The sequence below is a fragment of the Takifugu rubripes genome, chromosome 10 (genome assembly GCF_901000725.2).
Source record: "Takifugu rubripes chromosome 10, fTakRub1.2, whole genome shotgun sequence".
NCBI classification, from domain to species: Eukaryota; Metazoa; Chordata; class Actinopteri; order Tetraodontiformes; family Tetraodontidae; genus Takifugu; species Takifugu rubripes.
Genome location: NC_042294.1, coordinates 7,019,330 through 7,037,357, shown reverse-complemented (window position 1 = coordinate 7,037,357; position 18,028 = coordinate 7,019,330). Strand labels below are relative to the sequence as shown.

At 45.1% G+C, this 18,028-nt stretch overlaps 2 protein-coding genes across 6 annotated transcripts; both read right to left on the bottom strand.

Annotated features, from left to right (window-relative positions):
• Positions 1–3,885: 3,885 nt before the first annotated feature.
• On the bottom strand, positions 3,886–8,580 carry LOC101067890 (solute carrier family 22 member 13-like). Of its 5 annotated transcripts, none has more exons than XM_029842567.1 (11): positions 8,541–8,580; positions 7,165–7,559; positions 6,852–6,955; positions 5,939–6,093; positions 5,382–5,553; positions 5,171–5,291; positions 4,992–5,086; positions 4,712–4,926; positions 4,445–4,553; positions 4,189–4,383; positions 3,886–4,115 (listed from the first exon to the last, which is right to left on the bottom strand). In XM_029842567.1, the coding sequence occupies exons 2-11, from the start codon at positions 7,537–7,539 to the stop codon at positions 4,067–4,069; spliced, it is 1,590 nt and encodes a 529-aa protein (XP_029698427.1). In that variant the 5' UTR covers positions 7,540–7,559; positions 8,541–8,580; the 3' UTR covers positions 3,886–4,066. The 5 variants fall into 5 exon arrangements, with proteins under 5 accessions (XP_029698427.1, XP_029698426.1, XP_029698425.1 ...); XM_029842566.1 differs by lacking the exon at positions 8,541–8,580 and adding an exon at positions 8,303–8,501; XM_029842565.1 differs by lacking the exon at positions 8,541–8,580 and adding an exon at positions 8,355–8,491.
• A 3,957-nt stretch (positions 8,581–12,537) lies between these two features.
• Positions 12,538–17,693, bottom strand: LOC101061725 (solute carrier family 22 member 13-like). Its single transcript, XM_003968002.3, has 11 exons — positions 17,577–17,693; positions 15,615–16,009; positions 15,348–15,451; positions 14,538–14,692; positions 14,112–14,283; positions 13,901–14,021; positions 13,723–13,817; positions 13,443–13,657; positions 13,167–13,275; positions 12,901–13,095; positions 12,538–12,811 (listed from the first exon to the last, which is right to left on the bottom strand). The coding sequence occupies exons 2-11, from the start codon at positions 15,987–15,989 to the stop codon at positions 12,673–12,675; spliced, it is 1,680 nt and encodes a 559-aa protein (XP_003968051.3). The 5' UTR covers positions 15,990–16,009; positions 17,577–17,693; the 3' UTR covers positions 12,538–12,672.
• Positions 17,694–18,028: the final 335 nt, after the last annotated feature.

Genomic DNA, 18,028 nt, shown 5'->3' with positions numbered 1-18,028 from the left:
CCGACATCCCAGACATCTGTATCAGCATCAAGAAAAATAAAGGTGAACCTGAAACTTAGTCAAGAATAATTCAGTCTTGAAAATTATAGGTGATCACATCAAATGATTGCAACAAAGAACTTCACACAGTATAACAGCTAAACCAAAAGAAAGGCTGTTCTGCTCTATATGGCCTTTGATATTTTTTTGTAAAAGTTTGTCTTGTATTTGTATAGACTACAGGAATGTGCTTCTCATGATATAATCATATTTACTAAAACTAGACCATTTTGATTTTTAGCAGATAGTCATGCATAAAAGCACACAAAATGCTTAGTTTGCCTCAATCCAGATGGGAATGCTGATTCTTTAAGCAGATACTGGTGAGTAGTTGAAGTTGTTTTCTTAACTCTATAAGCCCTAACTTTGAGTAGCTGTTCAAACAAAGGCATAAAGTACAATGGATGTATTTTATCTTTTGAAAAAAAGAGCTGTAGAATGTTACAGTATATCCTCTGTGACATGTGTCACGTTTATGTCTGACAGGACTTATCAATGTTTATCAATGTTATCAATGTTTTACCCACCCAGGACAGCAGATGAAGTCCTGAGGCTTAGAGTCATGTGTGGTAAAACTTTCACTCACATTAATTTTGTATGTGGCACCAGCACAAAATGTTAAAAATTGAGTGGACAACTACTCTTAGTTTTGTCACTTGGATGGAAACCTTTTCCTTTCGTTTGTGTTTTTTTTTTATCCCTTTTTGTTTGTGAAGATCCATTAGATCAAGGGTATTCAACTATAATGCAAAGAGGTCCAGTCAGAGAAAATTTATTAAAGTAAAGGTCCGGAACATCAACATCTCTCAAAAGAAGTGCTGCATTTTTTTAAAGAGAAAATAAATAAAATAGCTCTGCAAAAAAATGTGCACCTTAAAATAAAGTTTTACCTTGAGAGAAATAAAGTTTAATAACAGTTTTTTCGAATTTTTCTTCAACTGTCTCACATCTGCCCGCTTTGACACCTCGTCAGCCATGCCCAACACCTCCCCTCCCCCCAGTGTCACTGCCCCCATGGACCTCACTCCATCAAAGGCAGTTCCCTCCTCCTCCCCCCCTCCACTCACCATCAGTCACCATCAGTCCCCCACCCCCCCATCACTTACCACCAGTTCCCCCCCCCCCATTCACCATCAGTGAACAGGATGTGCGAAGGCAGTTCGCCAGGTTGAACCCGCGCAAGGCCCCTGGCCTGGATGGCGTGTCTCCTTCCACCCTGAGGCACTGCGCAGAGGAGCTGACTCCTGTCTTCACAGACATCTTCAACTCCTCCCTGGAGTCGTGCCAGGTGCCAGCCTGCCTCAAAACTTCAACCATCGTCCCTGTCCCCAAGAAGCCACGGATCACTGGGCTTAACGACTACAGACCTGTGGCGCTCACCTCTGTAGTCATGAAGTCCTTAGAGCGCCTGATCCTGCCACACCTCAAGTCCATCACCACCCCCCTCCTGGATCCACTGCAGTTCGCCTACAGAGCTAACAGATCTGTGGACGACGCGGTCAACCTGGCCCTTCACTCCATCCTGCAGCATCTGGACTCCCCGGGAACCTACGCGAGGATCCTGTTCGTGGACTTCAGCTCTGCATTCAACACCATCCGCCCCGCTCTGCTACAGGACAAGCTGTCCCAGCTTAGTGTGCCTGACTCCCTCTGCAGGTGGATCACCCACTTCCTGACGGATCGGAGGCAGTACGTGCGGCTGGGGAAGACTGTCTCGGACTCTGTCTCCATCAGCACTGGATCACCCCAGGGCTGTGTACTTTCCCCCCTCCTCTTCTGACTTCAGGAAAGTCACAGCCCCTTTGCCCCCCCTTGCCCTCATGGACTCCCCCATCACCATCGCGGACTCCTTCCGCTTCCTGGGCACCACCATCACCCGGGACCTTAAGTGGGAGCCAACCATCAAGAAGGCCCAGCAAAGGATGTTCTTCCTACGGCAGCTGAGGAAGCTCAAACTGCCTCCCAGGATGTTGGCGCAGTTTTATACGGCCATCATGGAGTCCATCCTCACCTCCTCCATCACCGTGTGGTATGCTGGCGCCATCGTCAGGGACAGACTAAGGCTGCAGCGTGTCGTGCGCGCTGCCGAGAAGGTGATCGGCTGCAGGCTTCCATCCATCCAGGACCTGTATATCTCCAGGACCCGGAGGCGTGCAGGTCGGATCACGGCCGACCCTTCCCACCCTGGTCACGGACTGTTTTCCCCCCTCCCCTCAGGCAGGAGACTACGGTCCATTCGGACCAAAACCTCCCGCTACATGAACAGCTTCTTCCCCTCTGCCATCAGGCTGCTGAACACCAAGTGACTTATCACTTAAGCACCATGTACAGCAGCCAGTCGGACTCACGAACAATACATCACATTACTCCTGCATTGACCTGCACTATTTCTTACTATTTATGTATATACTGTATATATGTCTTATTTTTATTTATCTTATTCTAAGTGTTGTCTTCTTTATGTTGAATGTCACAGCGTCACACCAAGACAAATTCCTAGCTTGTGTAATACTGTGTATTACATGAACAATGGCAATAAATCTGATTCAATTCAATTCAATTCAATTCAATCTTGACTGAACAACAATCCTAACCACTTTTACATCAACAATCTTAACAAATCCTAACAATTAAACACTTGAGTTTCTCTGTCTTTCCGCTTATATTCCGCTCCCCTTCTTCGTGTTGCTCAGTGAGAGAACTGAGCTGCAGCTTTTCCTGGCAGGGTTGTAAATCTGGGCCTAAATGGTGTCAGGGCCATTCTCATGCACATGTGGAGGAGCTCATTGGTAAGCCTGGAACGATATTTTGTCTTAATTATGTTCATTGTGGAGAAAGCTGTCTCGCAACTGTACGTGGAGCCAAACATGGTCATGATGTACAAGGCAGAAACTATCTGGAACCAGAAAGTGTCAGGGTCAGTTCCTCTGAACTGTTCTCTCAGGGCAACATCTGCCTGGAGATCAACCAGTTCCATTTGAAGAGGTGCAGCATTTGCCCACTTGAAGAGGTGTGTGACTTCCTTTGAGTACCCCTGACATCTGTGATGAGAAATGGGTTCCGAATGAAGATGGTAAGCTGCTGTCCAAAGCAGAAGCTGTCAAAACGTTTGCTGAAGTTAACAATCAGCTTATCAACAAAGTCAACAAAAGAAGACACATCTCTCTTTCCCTGAACCTGGTCCTGCAGTGCTGGGAAGTGGACAGTCTCCTTGCAGGTCTTTGCTGAACACCTCAAGTTTCCTCTGAAAGGAGCACACAGCTGTTATCAGTTCACAAATGGAATTGTTCTTGCCCTGTAGCTTCATGTTCAGAGATGAACATGCAGAGACTTCATTGGCTGAGTAGCATCACGTGGGATGGCTTAACTCTTATGTGATTGGTCAGTTAATTTCCTCCGGGGCAGCTTTCCTAGTGTTTACGGCATTGGTTGTAAACATTAGAAAAGCTGCCCCGGTTAAATAGAAGTGTCACGTCAAATTCATCTAATAATTAATGGATTCTAGATCCGGGTCCGTACACGATTGCTTCTGGGTCCGGACTCGGACCGGGGTCCGCCAGTTAGTGATCTATGCATTAGATCCAGTAGATCCATTGTTTACTCTGAAGTGTTAAGCATTCTGCAAGAATTGACTTTCCATGTAAATAATTTGTCATTAATAAATGATAATTTCTAGGACTAATCTTGTCTGTGTAAATTCTCAGTCATCCAGGTCATTCGCCGAAACGTCTTCAAGAGAAGAAACCCAGTCCAGTTGACAGAGAAAACTACCTTGGATAGGACTAATCTTAAAAATAAAAATCACATAATCAAGGGGATTACTCATAAGAATGAGATTAAAGAAGGTAAATGGTAAATATATATTTATTATTCAATAGCCAGGTTATAAACACCCTATTATAGAAATAATTGTAAAATAAAAGTACAAAACAAAATATGCTTAGACTTGACAAGGATAGCAGTGAAAAATTGTTTCATTCAAAGGTGAAAAGCATTTATTTTAGAATTTAAGTCAAGTACTCTTTCATCAAGAAGTGATGAATGTTTGTGCTTCAGAATTCTCCCTCTTGGAGTCCCTGGAAATCATAAAATACATTGGCATGTAGCTTCGCTCTGGGACACTCTCAAGGAGTTAATTTATCAACTCACCTGAGCTCCACGTGGTCCTGAAGTTCAGTATTGAGGGTTTCAGGGAGGAATAAACACAAAACTCCAGCACTAACAGGGATGATACCATATATCAACATAGGGATGGTGTAGTGGTAGACCTCAAGGAGCCTGACTAGGGGTGCCAGGATGCCCGCCAGGCGACCACACATAGAATTTAAGCCAACACCATTTTGCCTGCCAGAACAAATGGTGTACTTAGTAGTAGTCTTATATGATAACGTATTACCTCCCTTACCTCAGCATGGTGGGATACAGTTCTGCAGTATAAACATAGATGGTGGTGAAACTGGTAGTAGCTGAAAATTTCCCCAGTACAGCTATAACTGTTATTACCACAGGAAGGTCTGATGGCCAAAAAGAAACATATGAGTCAGAATAAGACGTGTTTGGAAAAACTCTTACTTGTTTATATGTATAACTATAACAAATGTGACATTTCCTCATGCTTGGGACTAACAAAAGAAAAAATACTACAGACTGAAAATATTTTACGATCAGGTACCTTTTGGAATTGCGACTATCACCAGACAAGCTGCACCCCCAAAGAGTAGGACTGCTGCTTGGCCTTTTCTCCTCCCAAAACGTTGGAGAAGGGGCAAAGAACCGAGACGCGCGGGAATTTCCACTGCGCCAAAGATTAATTGTGTCAGATAGATGTCCAAGCCAAAGTTGCCCACGTTCAGACTCAGTCCATAATACATCAGACATGTTCCAAACCTATCACCAGGAGAGGCATCTTCAGAGAGAGGTCACTGAGGATTCTGATGTAAAGGTATACCCACCAGACAAAGCTCATTATGAATGTACGGTTTCTCAGGGAACGTATCCTGAAGATATCCAGCATGATCCCTTTCTTCGATTCACGCTCAGACCCCAGCTAAACAATGAAGTCTTTGTTCATTTTTTGAATACTTCAAATGTATTTCTTTTTTATAGACAAAGTGGTTTCAATGCTGCTTACTTTCTTCAACAGTTCTTGCGAGATAGTTCTACCGTTCATCTTGGCTGCCTTCTGGATTTCCTGAATGGCCCTATTCTTCCTGCCCTGGGTCAAGAGCCAGCGAGCTGACTCTGGCAGAATCCTGATCAACACATAGAACGACCATCACTGATTTTTAGATGAGGAAAAATGTTTTACCAATACCAGAATTATAAACTGTGAAATGAATTACCAGTAAAAGATTCCCAGAACCAGGATAAGAGGGCTGAAAAGTACCAGTTGCAGGATCCTCCAGTTAGGGATTAAATAGGCAACGCCAGACAATATCATGAGTCCAAGAGCATAAGTTGAGTGGCAGAGAATGGTGCACAAAGCAAACTTGGAGGAATCACTCCATTCTCCACCTTCAGATAAACCAGACAGACAACCATCTCTGAAAACTAATGATATATATATAGAACCCTCAGACTCCCAGGCCTCTGGTAGAGGACCCGAGTCTGAAGGAGGAAGGAGGCACCGCCCAGGAGGGCGAGGAAGATATATATATATATATATATATATATATATAGAGAGAGAGAGAGAGAGAGAGAGAGAGAGAGAGAGAGAGAGAGAGAGAGAGAGATATGTTTACACTCTGTTTTTTTACTTTTAAGTTGCAGTCTAAGACCCATTTGAGCACCAACGAGACGGCAATCACAAATATTGTACAAGTCAATGCCACATTCCTCGAGGAGGGTTTCCTGTCTTTGTTAATCAGTCAAATCCAGACAGATATTTTAGTGAACATACCAATAACAAATGCACTTGCAACAATGCCAGATGTAGAGATGCCACTTAAGAACTTCAGAGCCATATACACGTATATGTTGGGAGAGAAAGCGTTTCCAACACTGAACACCAGCAAGAGGGATACTGAGAGCAAGACCACGAAGCGTCGGCCAAATCTGCAGAATGAAGAGTCGGTGCTTTAGACAGGTTCAAATCAATAACATATTTTCATCATTTAGTCGAGTTGAATCAAGAGCAGACGGGTTCAATTCCAGTTCTTGGGCATTCTTTCTGCAGAGCGCATGTTTCAGGTGCCTTTATAGTTTTCTCGCAGAGTCCAAAAACATTCACATCAGATGCATTATAATCTCGGAGTTGGTCTCGTCTTCATCCTCCTTATCCGGGGCTGGGTCGCGGAGGCAGCAGTCTAGCAAGAAGCCCAGACATCCGCCAGCTCTTCTGGGGAAATTATGAGGTGCTTCCAGGCCAGCTGAGAGACACATTCACTCCAGCATGTCCTGGGTCCTTCGCGAGGCCTCCTCTCGGTGGGACATGCCTGGCACACTTCCCCAGGGAGGCATCCACAGGGGTATCCAGCAAAAATGACCAAGCTACCTCAGCTAAATTGTCTCATTACGAAGGAGTAGCGGCTCTACTTCAAGCTCCTCTCGAGCTTCTTATTCCCTGTCTAAGGGAGCACCCAGGCACCCAATAGAGGGCATTCATTTTGCCAGCTTGTATTTCCCAATCATGACCTTTTGGTTACTACCTTAAGTTCATGACCATAGGTGTGCTTTGCAGGAGACTGACCGGTAAATTGAGAGCTTTGCCTTTTGACTCATATTTTTCTTCACTGCAACATTCTAGTGTCCCAAGTTAATTTAAAATTACTTCAAGTTTGTACATAAATTTAAGAGTGAAAGGGATCATGTACCTGTCGGCTATCGGTCCCATCAGCAGAGCTCCGACCAAGAGTCCAGCCATATAGACCGACTGTGATGATTCGATGAGACTGCTGCTCTCACACACCAGTTTAAACTGATGAGAGGAAGAAGGATAAAATCAATAAAACACAGAAGAACCTCAGACAGCATTAGTTCACAATCCTTTACAGGTTAAGGCACCAAAATTTCCTATAGAGGTGCTTGTACAAACTACAGGTGATCCTAGGGTTCCAGTTTTTATGACATAATTGATTAGCCACTAAAACATATCAATAAGACTAATTACTGAGCAGCAGTCCTTACTTCTGTCACAAGGCTAGATGCACCTTTTGGAGCCTCGAATTCAGTTCCATTCATACATTCGGTTGTGTTCTTTTTGCCATAATTTTCTATAGTTTCCAGATCCCAATCCACAGGTGTGAACATTGTACAGCTTTCAAACTGTCCATCCTTGTTTACAGGCAGGGTGAGATTTTTCTGCCTCTCCCGGGTCAGGTTAGGTTTACGCAAGAAGATCCAGTCGGTGTTGCAGTGATGTGGGAAGTTCAGGCCAATGAACACCTGACTGATGACATCAAAAGCTACAAAAATGCTGGGGATGCACAGCAAAGCCACGAGCCGTTTCTGGAATAAGCCAAACTCCCCAATCTCCTTCAGGATCTGTCCAAAGTTGCTCATGGTGGTGGCGGCACTGTGGACTGTGACAGTGAGACAGTGTTGCACGTCTTTTATTCAACAGGTTAATATTTGAACAGATCTTTATTGCTGCTGGCATAAGAAAATGCAGCAAAGCGTCCAAATTTGTTAAGTCAGGATCCCTCTGGTTGAAGTCCAAATGTTGTGACACCTCCCAACACAAACATTCGAGAGACCGAGACAGCAAGACAACAGAACAGTCACAGTATGTTAATTCACCTATACTGCAAGTTAATGTTTAACAAACTTTTATAACTAGTGGACAAAGACACAGATCAGTCTGAGTTTCAAGGCTGGGGTTAGGGTTAGGAAAGGTTGAGGTTAGGAATAGAAGAAGATTGGGCTAACATGGCGCTGTAGCAGACGGCAGCCACTCCTCGCGCTCTACAGCACCGTGTGTGTTTTTTACTCATTTTAGCTTGTTCTTTAGTATTTCACTTCGTCACGAAGTTACTTTTTATGCATCCCATGGATACATCGACCGCACAGAGAAGAACCAGACCTCTCACTTACTCCAGAGAGGAGTTACTGGAACTCGCAAAAAATAAACACGGACTGAGACACCGGGTCCCAGCTGAGCTGCAGCGACGCTAGAGGCTGCAAAGCCGGGGCTAAAGTACAGGCGCGGCGAACAGAAAACCGGCGGAGGCACAAACCATCGCTCCCCTCCGTGATTATGGGCAACGTCAACTCTTTAACGAATAAGATAGGCGAGCTGGCAGCCCAGAGAAACCAGCGGATTTACCGTGAGTGCAGCTTGTTTATTCTCACAGAGACGTGGCTAACCGCTACCATACCCGACGCTAACGTGGACCTGCGAGGATTCACCGCGGTGAGAGCGGACAGGGACACAAAGGCATGCGGGAAGAGCAAAGGAGGGGGACTAATCATCTACACCAACAACCGTTGGTGTAACCCTGGCCATGTCTCTGTGAAGGCGGTTTTGTGTTGCCCAAATCTCGAACTGTTAGCGGCCATATTACCTGCCCAGGGAGTTCAGTCACGTGATCGCCCTGTGTGTGTACATCGCCCCCACGGCCAACGGAGCAACTGCGTGTGAGAAGATCCATAGCGTCGCTGCACGGCTGCAGACCAAGCACCCTGAGGCCCTCCTGATCATCTCTGGAGACTTCAACCATGTGACCCTGGACTCCACACTGGCTGCTCTCCACCAGGTTATTGACTGCCCCACAAGAAACAACAGGACGATCGACCTACTGTACACCAACGTCAAGGAGGCATACAGAGTCATCGCTCTCCCCCCACTGGGCAAATCGGACCACAACCTGGTGTACGTGCAGCCCCAGTACACCCCACTGGTCCAAAGGCAGGCAGCCTCCACACGCTCCATCAGGAGATGGACTCCTGCAGCAGAGGAGGCTCTGAAGGACTGCTTCAACATCACGGACTGGGATGTACTGCTGGGGGAACATGAAGAGGACATAGATGGGATGACCGACCGTCTCACAGACTACCTCAATTTCTGTGTAGATGTGGTTGTCCCCACCAAGACTGTACAGTGTTATCCTAACAATAAGCCATGGGTAACACAGGAAGTCAAGGATGTCCTCAATAAGAAGAAAAAGGCCTTCAGAAATAAAGACAGGGAGGAGATGAAAGAAGCGCAGAGGGAGGTGAAACGCTGCTTGAAGGAGGCGAAGAACACCTACAGGAAGAAGGTGGAGAAGAAGCTGGCTGATAACAACATGTGGGACGTCTGGGAAGGTGTCAGGACCATCACTGGTCACAAAGCCAAGACCAGCACGGAAGGGGGAGGAGTGGAGAGGGCAAACAACCTGAACCAATTCTTCAACAGGTTCAGTCAGCCCACTCCACTCCAATCCTCTGCCCCCCACCTCAGCAGCCGAGCTCCCCTCTACCCCCCCTCCCTCCAACCAGCCACCCACCACAACTTCCCCCAACCCCGCCTCCCCTCCTCCCTCCTCCACCTCCCCTCCCTCTGCTGACCTCCCTCCTCCCACCCTTCCACCTTCTACCACCCCCATCCCCCTGCTCTCACCATCCCCACATCCTCCCTGCTTCACGGCTGACCAGGTGAGGGGAGAACTGAGGAAGCTCCGGCCCCAAAAAGCAGCTGGACCAGATAGAGTCTGCCCCCGGCTCCTCAAGACCTGCGCTGCTGAACTCGGGGAGCCGCTACAACGAGTCTTCAACCTCAGCCTGGAGCTGGGGAAAGTGCCCACCTTATGGAAGACGTCCTGCATCATTCCTGTCCCCAAGAAGAACAGACCGAGTGAGCTGAACGACTTCCGGCCGGTGGCACTCACCTCACATCTGATGAAGACTCTGGAGCGGCTCTTCCTCAACCTCCTCAGGCCCCAGGTGCAGCACGCTGAGGACTCCTTACAGTTCGCCTACCGGGACAAGGTCGGTGTAGAGGACGCCATCGTCTACCTGCTGCACCGAGTCCACTCGCATCTGGACAAGGGGAGTGGCACAGCGAGAATCCTCTTTTTGGATTTCTCGAGTGCCTTCAACACGATCCAGACCCTTGTCCTACAGGACAAGCTTCTACAGATGCGAGTGGACCCCTGCCTGGTTGCTTGGATCTCCAGCTACCTCACTGACAGGCCGCAGTTCGTCAGGATGAAGGACATCACGTCTGACACTGTGGTCAGCAGCATCGGTGCTCCACAGGGGACTGTGCTGTCCCCCATCCTCTTCACTCTGTACACCTCGGACTTCTGTTACAACTCTGAAATGTGTCACATTCAGAAGTTCGCTGATGACACAGCCATCGTTGGCTGTATCAGAGACGACCAAGAGGAGGAGTACCGGTGCCTGGTGAGGGACTTTGTTGCCTGGTGCCACAACAACGGTCTGCAGCTCAACACCTCCAAAACCAAAGAACTGGTCATTGACTTTGGGAGGGACCGACCGAGACCTAGACCAGTTCAGATAGGAACGGAGGTGGAGGGCGTGCAGACCTACAAATATCTTGGGCTGTGGCTGGACAACAGGCTGGACTGGACAAGCAACACGAGGCAGCTGTACAAGAAGACCCCGAGCAGGATGTACTTCCTGAGGAGACTCAGATCCTTCAACATCTGCAGGAAACTCCTCTGGATGTTCTACCAGTCTGTGGTCGCCAGCGTCCTGTCCTACACTGTGGTGTGCTGGGGGGGGGGAGTGTGACAAAAGCAGACCTCTCCAGGCTGGAGAAGCTGATCAGGCCGTCCAGCTCGGTGGTGGGGATGAAGCTGAAACCTTTGGCGACAGTGGCAGAGAGGAGAACTATTGACAAGCTGCGGAGCATCATGGACAATGTCCGCCACCCTCTGCACACTGTCATCCACAGCCAGAGAAGCCTGATCAGCCAGAGGCTGCGCCTCCCCAAGTACAGGACCAACAGACTGGGGAACTCATTCATCCTCAGAGCCATCAGGCTGTTCAACTCCTCACAGGGGGGGAGGAGGGCCAACAGGAGAACTGGAACATTTTTATAGTTTTATATTTATATTCATATTCTATTTTTAATTTATTCTATTTTATTTCTTATTTTATTATATTTTTATTATCTTTAATAGGTTTGATGGGGTGAAATGGTGGTGGGAAATTTTGTAGATGCAGAACAAACTCACAAACCAAATGCCCACAGACTGGATTTTTAAAATAATGTGTTGTAACATAAGCATGCTAATTTAATTTGGGAGTAACTACTGATGTGGTTGTGTGGGAGCCAGAATGTTCTCCAGAGCAATATAGTGGGAGAACACACCGGTTTCCTACACCAAACTCCAAACCTATTACAATGGCAAAAGAAGCATCATTACTGAGCTTTTGATGTAAATTAATACCCACTAGACAAGACTCGGGCTTCTTCCTTTGGTTGACATTTCAGCCTTCAGTAAAACATATTTTTCTCTTTACTCCAGTTATTTTCTTATATGGAAAAAGTAGTTTTGACACTGTCTGCCACAATATACACAATGACGGCACGGATCTTTTCAATTATTGCACCCCGGTTAGCATGTTAATGATCTGGGTGGTCACCTGAGTCGTTAATATGGTCGTTCACCTAGTTTCAGTTGAGGTGTCTCGTCTTTGTCTGCTGGCTCACATGGTGTTCAAGGTAGTTTTCTCTGTCAACTGGACTGTGTTTCTTCTCTGTGAAGACGTTTCGCCTTCTATCCTATCACCCATGTACAATGCAGTCCTCCACTCCTTCCACCAACAAACCAAACCCTCACACCATTCCAGGAAACCCAGTGACTCACCACTGTGTGAGCCAGCAGACAAAGGGAAGATGCCTCAACCAAAACTAGGTGAACGACCCTACCAATGACCCTGCCAACGACTCTCAGGTGACCACTCAGATCATTAACATGGCAATGGTCCCAGGGGCTATATTTTCAAGCTCTGTCCCCAGCACGTTCAGAACTGAAGAAGCCTTCTGGATAAAAGGCGAATGGTCTTCACAGAGAAGAAACACAGTCCAGTTGACAGAGAAAACTACCTTGGATAACGATGACCTGGATGACTGAGAATCTACACAGACATCTCACATGGTGGTGAGTCACCAGTTCTCCTGAAATGGTGTGAACGTTTGGTTTGTTGTTGGAAGGAGTGGAGGACGGAGATCTGGCACTCCTTTGAGGACAGCCAAGTACGGGTACTGGCCAGAGGAGATCACTGGTTTGAGAGGGGGTATCAAGGAAGCCATCCATGTCAAATTGGAAAAACCATCCTTAAACAGAGGTGGTGGGCTAAGGCACTTCCTCTCACCCACATACAATGCAGTCCTCCACTCCTTCCAACAACAAACCAAACGTTCTCGCCATTTCGGGAGACCTGGTATTTTATTGAAATGTTCAGCATTCTACAAGACATGACTTTATTTTGATCTATAGATACTTCATAATAAATTATAACAAACAATTCAACACATGTTGGCTATTTCATGATAAAGATAACATCAGCGGAAAAGATTATGACAAATATATACATTTTCTTATTAAATATACAGTTCATCAAGGTCCCACTATAGACATAACTCTTGGACAGTGACAGTGCAAAAATTTAATTCTGCTTGAATTTAATAGTTCTGCAGAGTGCTACTTATTGCAAACACGTGAAAATAATTTCAGTGGGGACTTAAAATTTAGTACTCTTTTCTAAAGCAGTTACACATCCATATTTTTCAACATTTCTCTCCTTAGATTCCTTAGAATATTCTTCAGAATTGTCCTTGGATTGTTTGGAATATTCTCCAGAATTCTTTGTATCAGTTTCTCTGGAATTCAAAATAATGTCAGCATGCCGCTTTGCTCTGTGCCAATTACTTTATCAAAAAGAAGGACAAGAAGTGCTTTATGAACTTACCTGAGCTCCACATGGTCCTGAAGTTCAGCATTGAGGGTTTCTGGCAGGAAAAAGCACAGAACTCCAGCACCGACAGGGATGATACCGTATATCAGCATAGGGATGGTGTAGTGGTAGACCTCAAGAAGCCTGACCAAGGGTGCCAGGATGCCCGCTACGCGAGCACACATAGAATTTAAGCCAACACCATTTTGCCTGCCAGAACAAATGGTGTACTTAGCAGAGATCTTATATTACAGCATTACTTGATACTCACAGTACCTTACCTCAGAGTGGTGGGATATAGTTCTGCAGTATAAACATAGACAGTAGAGAAACTTGAAGTGGCTGCAAATTTCCCCAGTACAGCTATAACTGTTACCACCACAGGAAGGTCTGAAAGATCAAAAAGGAAACATTTCTCGCACATGTTCCAGGCTAAGATATTTCAGTAGGACTCCTGAACTTCATGCAAAGAATATCATTAATAAATCTGTAAGTCATAATCAGTGAATGCACAGGATTATCATAATGCTCTGGAGAAATATTTTTAAATTAAGTACCTTTTGGAATCACAAGGATTGCCAAACATGCACAGCCCCCAAAAAACAGGACGACCGCTTGGCCTATTTTCCGGCCCAAATAGCGGAGAAGGGGCAAAGAACCGAGACGTGCGGGAATTTCCACTGCGCCAAAGATTAACTGTGTCAGGTAGATGTCCAAGCCAAAATTGCCCACGTTCAGACTCAGTCCATAATACATCAGACTTGTTCCAAACCTATCACCAGGAGAGACATCTTCAGAGAGAGGTCACTGAGGATTTTGATGTAAAGGTATACCCACCAGACAAAGCTCATTATGAATGTACGGTTTCTCAGGGAGCGTATCCTGAAGATATCCAACATGGTCCTTTTTTTCGATTCATGCTCGGACTCCAGCTAAACAATGAAGTTTTTGTTCACTTTTTATACTTTAAATCTATTTCTTTCTTCGTGAACAAAGTGGTGTTGATGCCGTTTACCTTCTCTAATAGTTCTTGTGAGATTGTTCTACCGTTGACCTTGGCTGCCTTCTGGATTTCCTGAATGGCCCTATTCTTCCTGCCCTGGGTCAAGAGCCAGCGAGCTGACTCTGGCAGAATCCTGATCAACACATAGAACGACCATCACTGAATTTTAGATGAGGAAAAATGTTTTACCAATACCAGAATTATAAACTGTGAAATGAATTACCAGTAAAAGATTCCCAGAACCAGGATAAGAGGGCTGAAAAGTACCAGTTGCAGGATCCTCCAGTTAGGGATTAAATAGGCAACGCCAGACAATGTCATGAGTCCAAGAGGGAAAGATGAGTGGCAGAGAATGGTGCACATTGCAAACTTGGAGGAATCGCTCCATTCTCCACCTTCAGATAAAAACATACTAACAATCATCTCAGCAAAGTAATGATGTAAACCTCAATAAAGTACAGCCAAGATAAATTCATATTATATTATTATATATAAATGGTTGCTAATGTCATATTCTTCAGGAAAAGATGGCCTTTTTTCCCCCACTATATCATTGTTGATCATTTAAGAATGAATCCATACAGAGAGCTTTAAATACACAAGTAGATCAGAAAATCTAAGACCCAGACGGAGATTTCAATAAACATACCTATGACAAATGCATTTGCAATGATGCCAGATATGGAGATCCCACTTGAGAACTTCAGAACCATATACACGTATATGTTGGGCGAGAAAGCATTTCCAACACTGAACACCAGTAGCACAAAGATTGAGAGCAGGACCACAAAGCGTCGACCAAACCTACAGAGAGTCGGCACGTGAGACAGGTTTGGATTTTAAAAATGTCATTAGTTAGCTGCAGTTGTCATCAAAACACTGCAGTTGTCATCAAAACACTTTAAAACCCATAAATAATTTGTAATTAAATATAATTTTAGGCTATATGCATTATATTTTGGGGCAACACTGTTGTCCAGTGAGCATTGTCACCTCAAAGCAATAAGGTTCCAGGGTAGAAAGCCCTGGGAGCCAAATCCTTATGTAAAGGTGAGACATGAGAATTGTGAGTAAACCAGAGTCAGCTGGCACAAGGAAGATTTGAGCCATTTTATTTCTGGTGCTGTGGCTTTGCTTGGACCTAGAATGGGGCTTGTTGAAGTTGGTAGGCCCTGTCAAAACTGGGAGGATGGAAAAGAGTATGACAGCTGGTGGATTTTGGGGAGCCTCATGGTCCCATTTCATATTGGCTTTGGAGTCCTTGTGGTGATTATTATGATTCATTTGGCGAAGTTTATTTCTTTACTTTAAACTGTACCTGATGGTAATGAAATCAATGTGATAGAATGTACAACTGGCTGACTGTCTGTAGGCGTGTTTCTCCGCAGGAGAAATGTCTCTATATGTGTATCTATCTTTAATTGTTATGTGCCTTTAAGGGGGGAGAGAGAACGTATACCTGTCAGCCATCGGCCCCATCAGCAAAGCTCCGACCAAGAGTCCGGCCATGTAGATCGACTGTGATGCTTCGATGAGACTGCTGCTGTCACACACCAGGTTGAACTGATGAGAGGGAGGAGGGTAAAATCAAAGCATGGAAGAACTTCAGTATCATTTCACAAAACATTTCAGGTTAAGGCACAATAATCTCAGTAAGTGAATAGACACTACTAGAGATGTAACAATGTTAAAAATAAAACCCTAATCACTGCACAGCAGTCCTTACCTCTGTCACAATGCTGGAAGCACCATTTGGCGCCTCGAATTCAGTTCCATTGATACATTCAATTGTGTTGTTAATCCCATAATCTTCTATAGTTTCCAGATCCCAATCCACAGGTGTGAACATCCTACAGCTTTCAAACTGACCATCTTTGTTTACAGGCAGGGTGAGATTTTTCTGCCTCTCCCGGGTCAGGTTAGGTCCACGCTCCAGGATCCAGTCAGTGTTGCAGTGGTGTGGGAAGTTCAGGCCGATGAACACCTGTCCGATCACGTCAAAGGCTACAAAAATGCTGGGGATGCACAGCACGGCCACTAGTCGTTTCTGGAATAAGCCAAACTCCCCAATCTCCTTCAGGATCTGTCCAAAGTTGCTCATGGTGGTGGCGGCACTGTGGACTGTGACAGTGAGACAGTGTTGCACGTCTTTTATTCAACAGGTTAATATTTGAACAGATCTTTATTGCTGCTGGCATAGGAAAATGCAGCAAAGCTTCTAAATTTGTTAAGTCAGGATCCCTCTGGTTGAAGTCCAAATGTTGTGACACCTCCCAACACAAACATTCAGATGCACCACTATGGCGGCTCATAATTGTTTCAGGTGAAGAGGCACAAAAAGTCAAGCTCTTTCTGTTTGGACACAAACAAGGTAATATTGGTAACAATGGAATATTTCATTTTTAGAATAACTTTGTTTATATAAGCATAACTGACTTTAGAATCATCTGACACAGCAAACACGGTGTGCACCTAAACCCAGCCTGAGGTGTAGATGAAAAGCTCGACACTAGAGCCAGTTCCATCTGGACATTTAACATTCCATCATAAAACAAATGTGCAACTAATCCAAAATGTCCATCTGAAGCTCGGTGATGTCAGTTCTAAAGGGTTCGCGGCCCAGTAACTCTTCCCTGGAGACTTCTTCCCTATAGTTTTGAACACTATCCACTGATAATTGTATCATTTTTATTTTGGCAGCAAAAGCCTCTTTTCTCTGGCAACAAGATGTTAGCAGCAAGTCCTTCAAAGTCCTCATCATTGACAAGTGGTGCCCCCTGGGATTACTCAGTTGTCTGGCAGGTGTTCTGCAGCAGGACCCAAGGTTCCCCATCAGAATATTTCTCAAAGCACTGCATTGTCTATTAAAATTTGCCTTCTTCCCATGATGGTGCCATGTTTTCCTCAAGTAAGTGGTGCCCGGGGTCCACTGTCTTTGCTCCCCACGTCCTTTAGGGATCCTTCCTTCGACAGATACTGCAGACCAGTAACGCTCCTGGAGGTGTTCTGACCCGGTCAACAGCCACAATAATTGAGCTCCTGTCAAACGCTCTCAAATCCTTACATTTGCGTTTGACATCCATTAACCTTTTTAATGTTATCTAATGCTCTGTATGGGATGGAGGGGTGTCTGCTGGATACTCTCTGTGGTGACTTCCCCATCTTATCAAGGAAAGATAAATAGTCGTTGACAAGATTTACCAGGGTTCAAGAGCTGCACGAAGTATCTTAGAGAACAACCCTTGATCTACAATCTGAGAGGGTTACAAAACAAGGATTCCTTCAGCAATGAGCTCCACGATTTCACACTCTTCCCACACTTCCACATCTGTTGGACATTCCTGGTACAAATACTTATAATGGAGAGGGTTTGTTGCCTCTAACAGTTGGCTGTATCAGAGTAGCAAAGTGGGAGGAGGTGTACAGCTCTGGTTAAAGAAAACGAAGATACAGATTCCCAGTTGTGGGGTTACTGATCCGCCTGTGTGTGTGTTTGTGGTCTGTTATACAGAGGATAACTTAAGAGAAAACAAGTTATGAATTTAATAACCTCAAATGCTCATCACTCAACCAATATGAACAGAAAGTGTACAAACAGCACATTACTAATATTCTAAAAGATTCACTAGCAAAGATTAATTTAGAAATAACAGATTGAGTCAACCTAAATACAAGATGTCAAACTCACCTTCTGGAATTGTTAATAAACCAATGCAGGAATGAACAGGATAACAACAGGCCAACCACCCTCTGTAGCCAAATGAACAAACGAGTTTTCAGTTGCTCTACACGCACAGGTGTTGCACATTAATGCACCCCGTGGTGCGTTCATGGTTGCTGCCCATCTTCACCACAACAATACTCTCAATCTCAGATTTTTTTTTTCTTAAAAAAAGGGTTTTGTTTCTGGACATCCACCTAAGGCCTTAAAAAGTATTGGTTTGTTTAAAAAGATATTTTATTAAATATTTTACTCTCCACTAGATGTCGCCAGATCCTCCATGCTGGACTTTTACGTTAATGTCGTCACTGCAGGAAAAGTGACTCCCTATCAACACATACTGTGTCTCACACTGAAGATAGATGCTGTTTCACTCAATGCAACAGTAACACTTAAAGGCAATCATCTGTTTGCCTGTT

What these genes read in the sequence shown, in the direction of transcription:
- LOC101061725 (XM_003968002.3), bottom strand. Translation starts at nt 15,989, where the DNA reads ATGAGCAACTTTGGACAGATCCTGAAGGAGATTGGGGAGTTTGGCTTA. An exon ending in ATGGGGCCGATGGCTGACAG is followed by an intron (nt 14,693 to 15,347) that starts GTATACGTTCTC and finishes GACTCTCTGTAG; the next exon opens with GTTTGGTCGACGCTTTGTGG. An exon ending in CTATATCCCACCACTCTGAG is followed by an intron (nt 13,096 to 13,166) that starts GTAAGGTACTGT and finishes TTGTTCTGGCAG; the next exon opens with GCAAAATGGTGTTGGCTTAA.
- LOC101067890 (XM_029842565.1), bottom strand. Translation starts at nt 8,448, where the DNA reads ATGATTAGTCCCCCTCCTTTGCTCTTCCCGCATGCCTTTGTGTCCCTG. An exon ending in TTCATAATGAGCTTTGTCTG is followed by an intron (nt 4,927 to 4,991) that starts GTGGGTATACCT and finishes TCCTGGTGATAG; the next exon opens with GTTTGGAACATGTCTGATGT. An exon ending in CAGGACCACGTGGAGCTCAG is followed by an intron (nt 4,116 to 4,188) that starts GTGAGTTGATAA and finishes TATGATTTCCAG; the next exon opens with GGACTCCAAGAGGGAGAATT.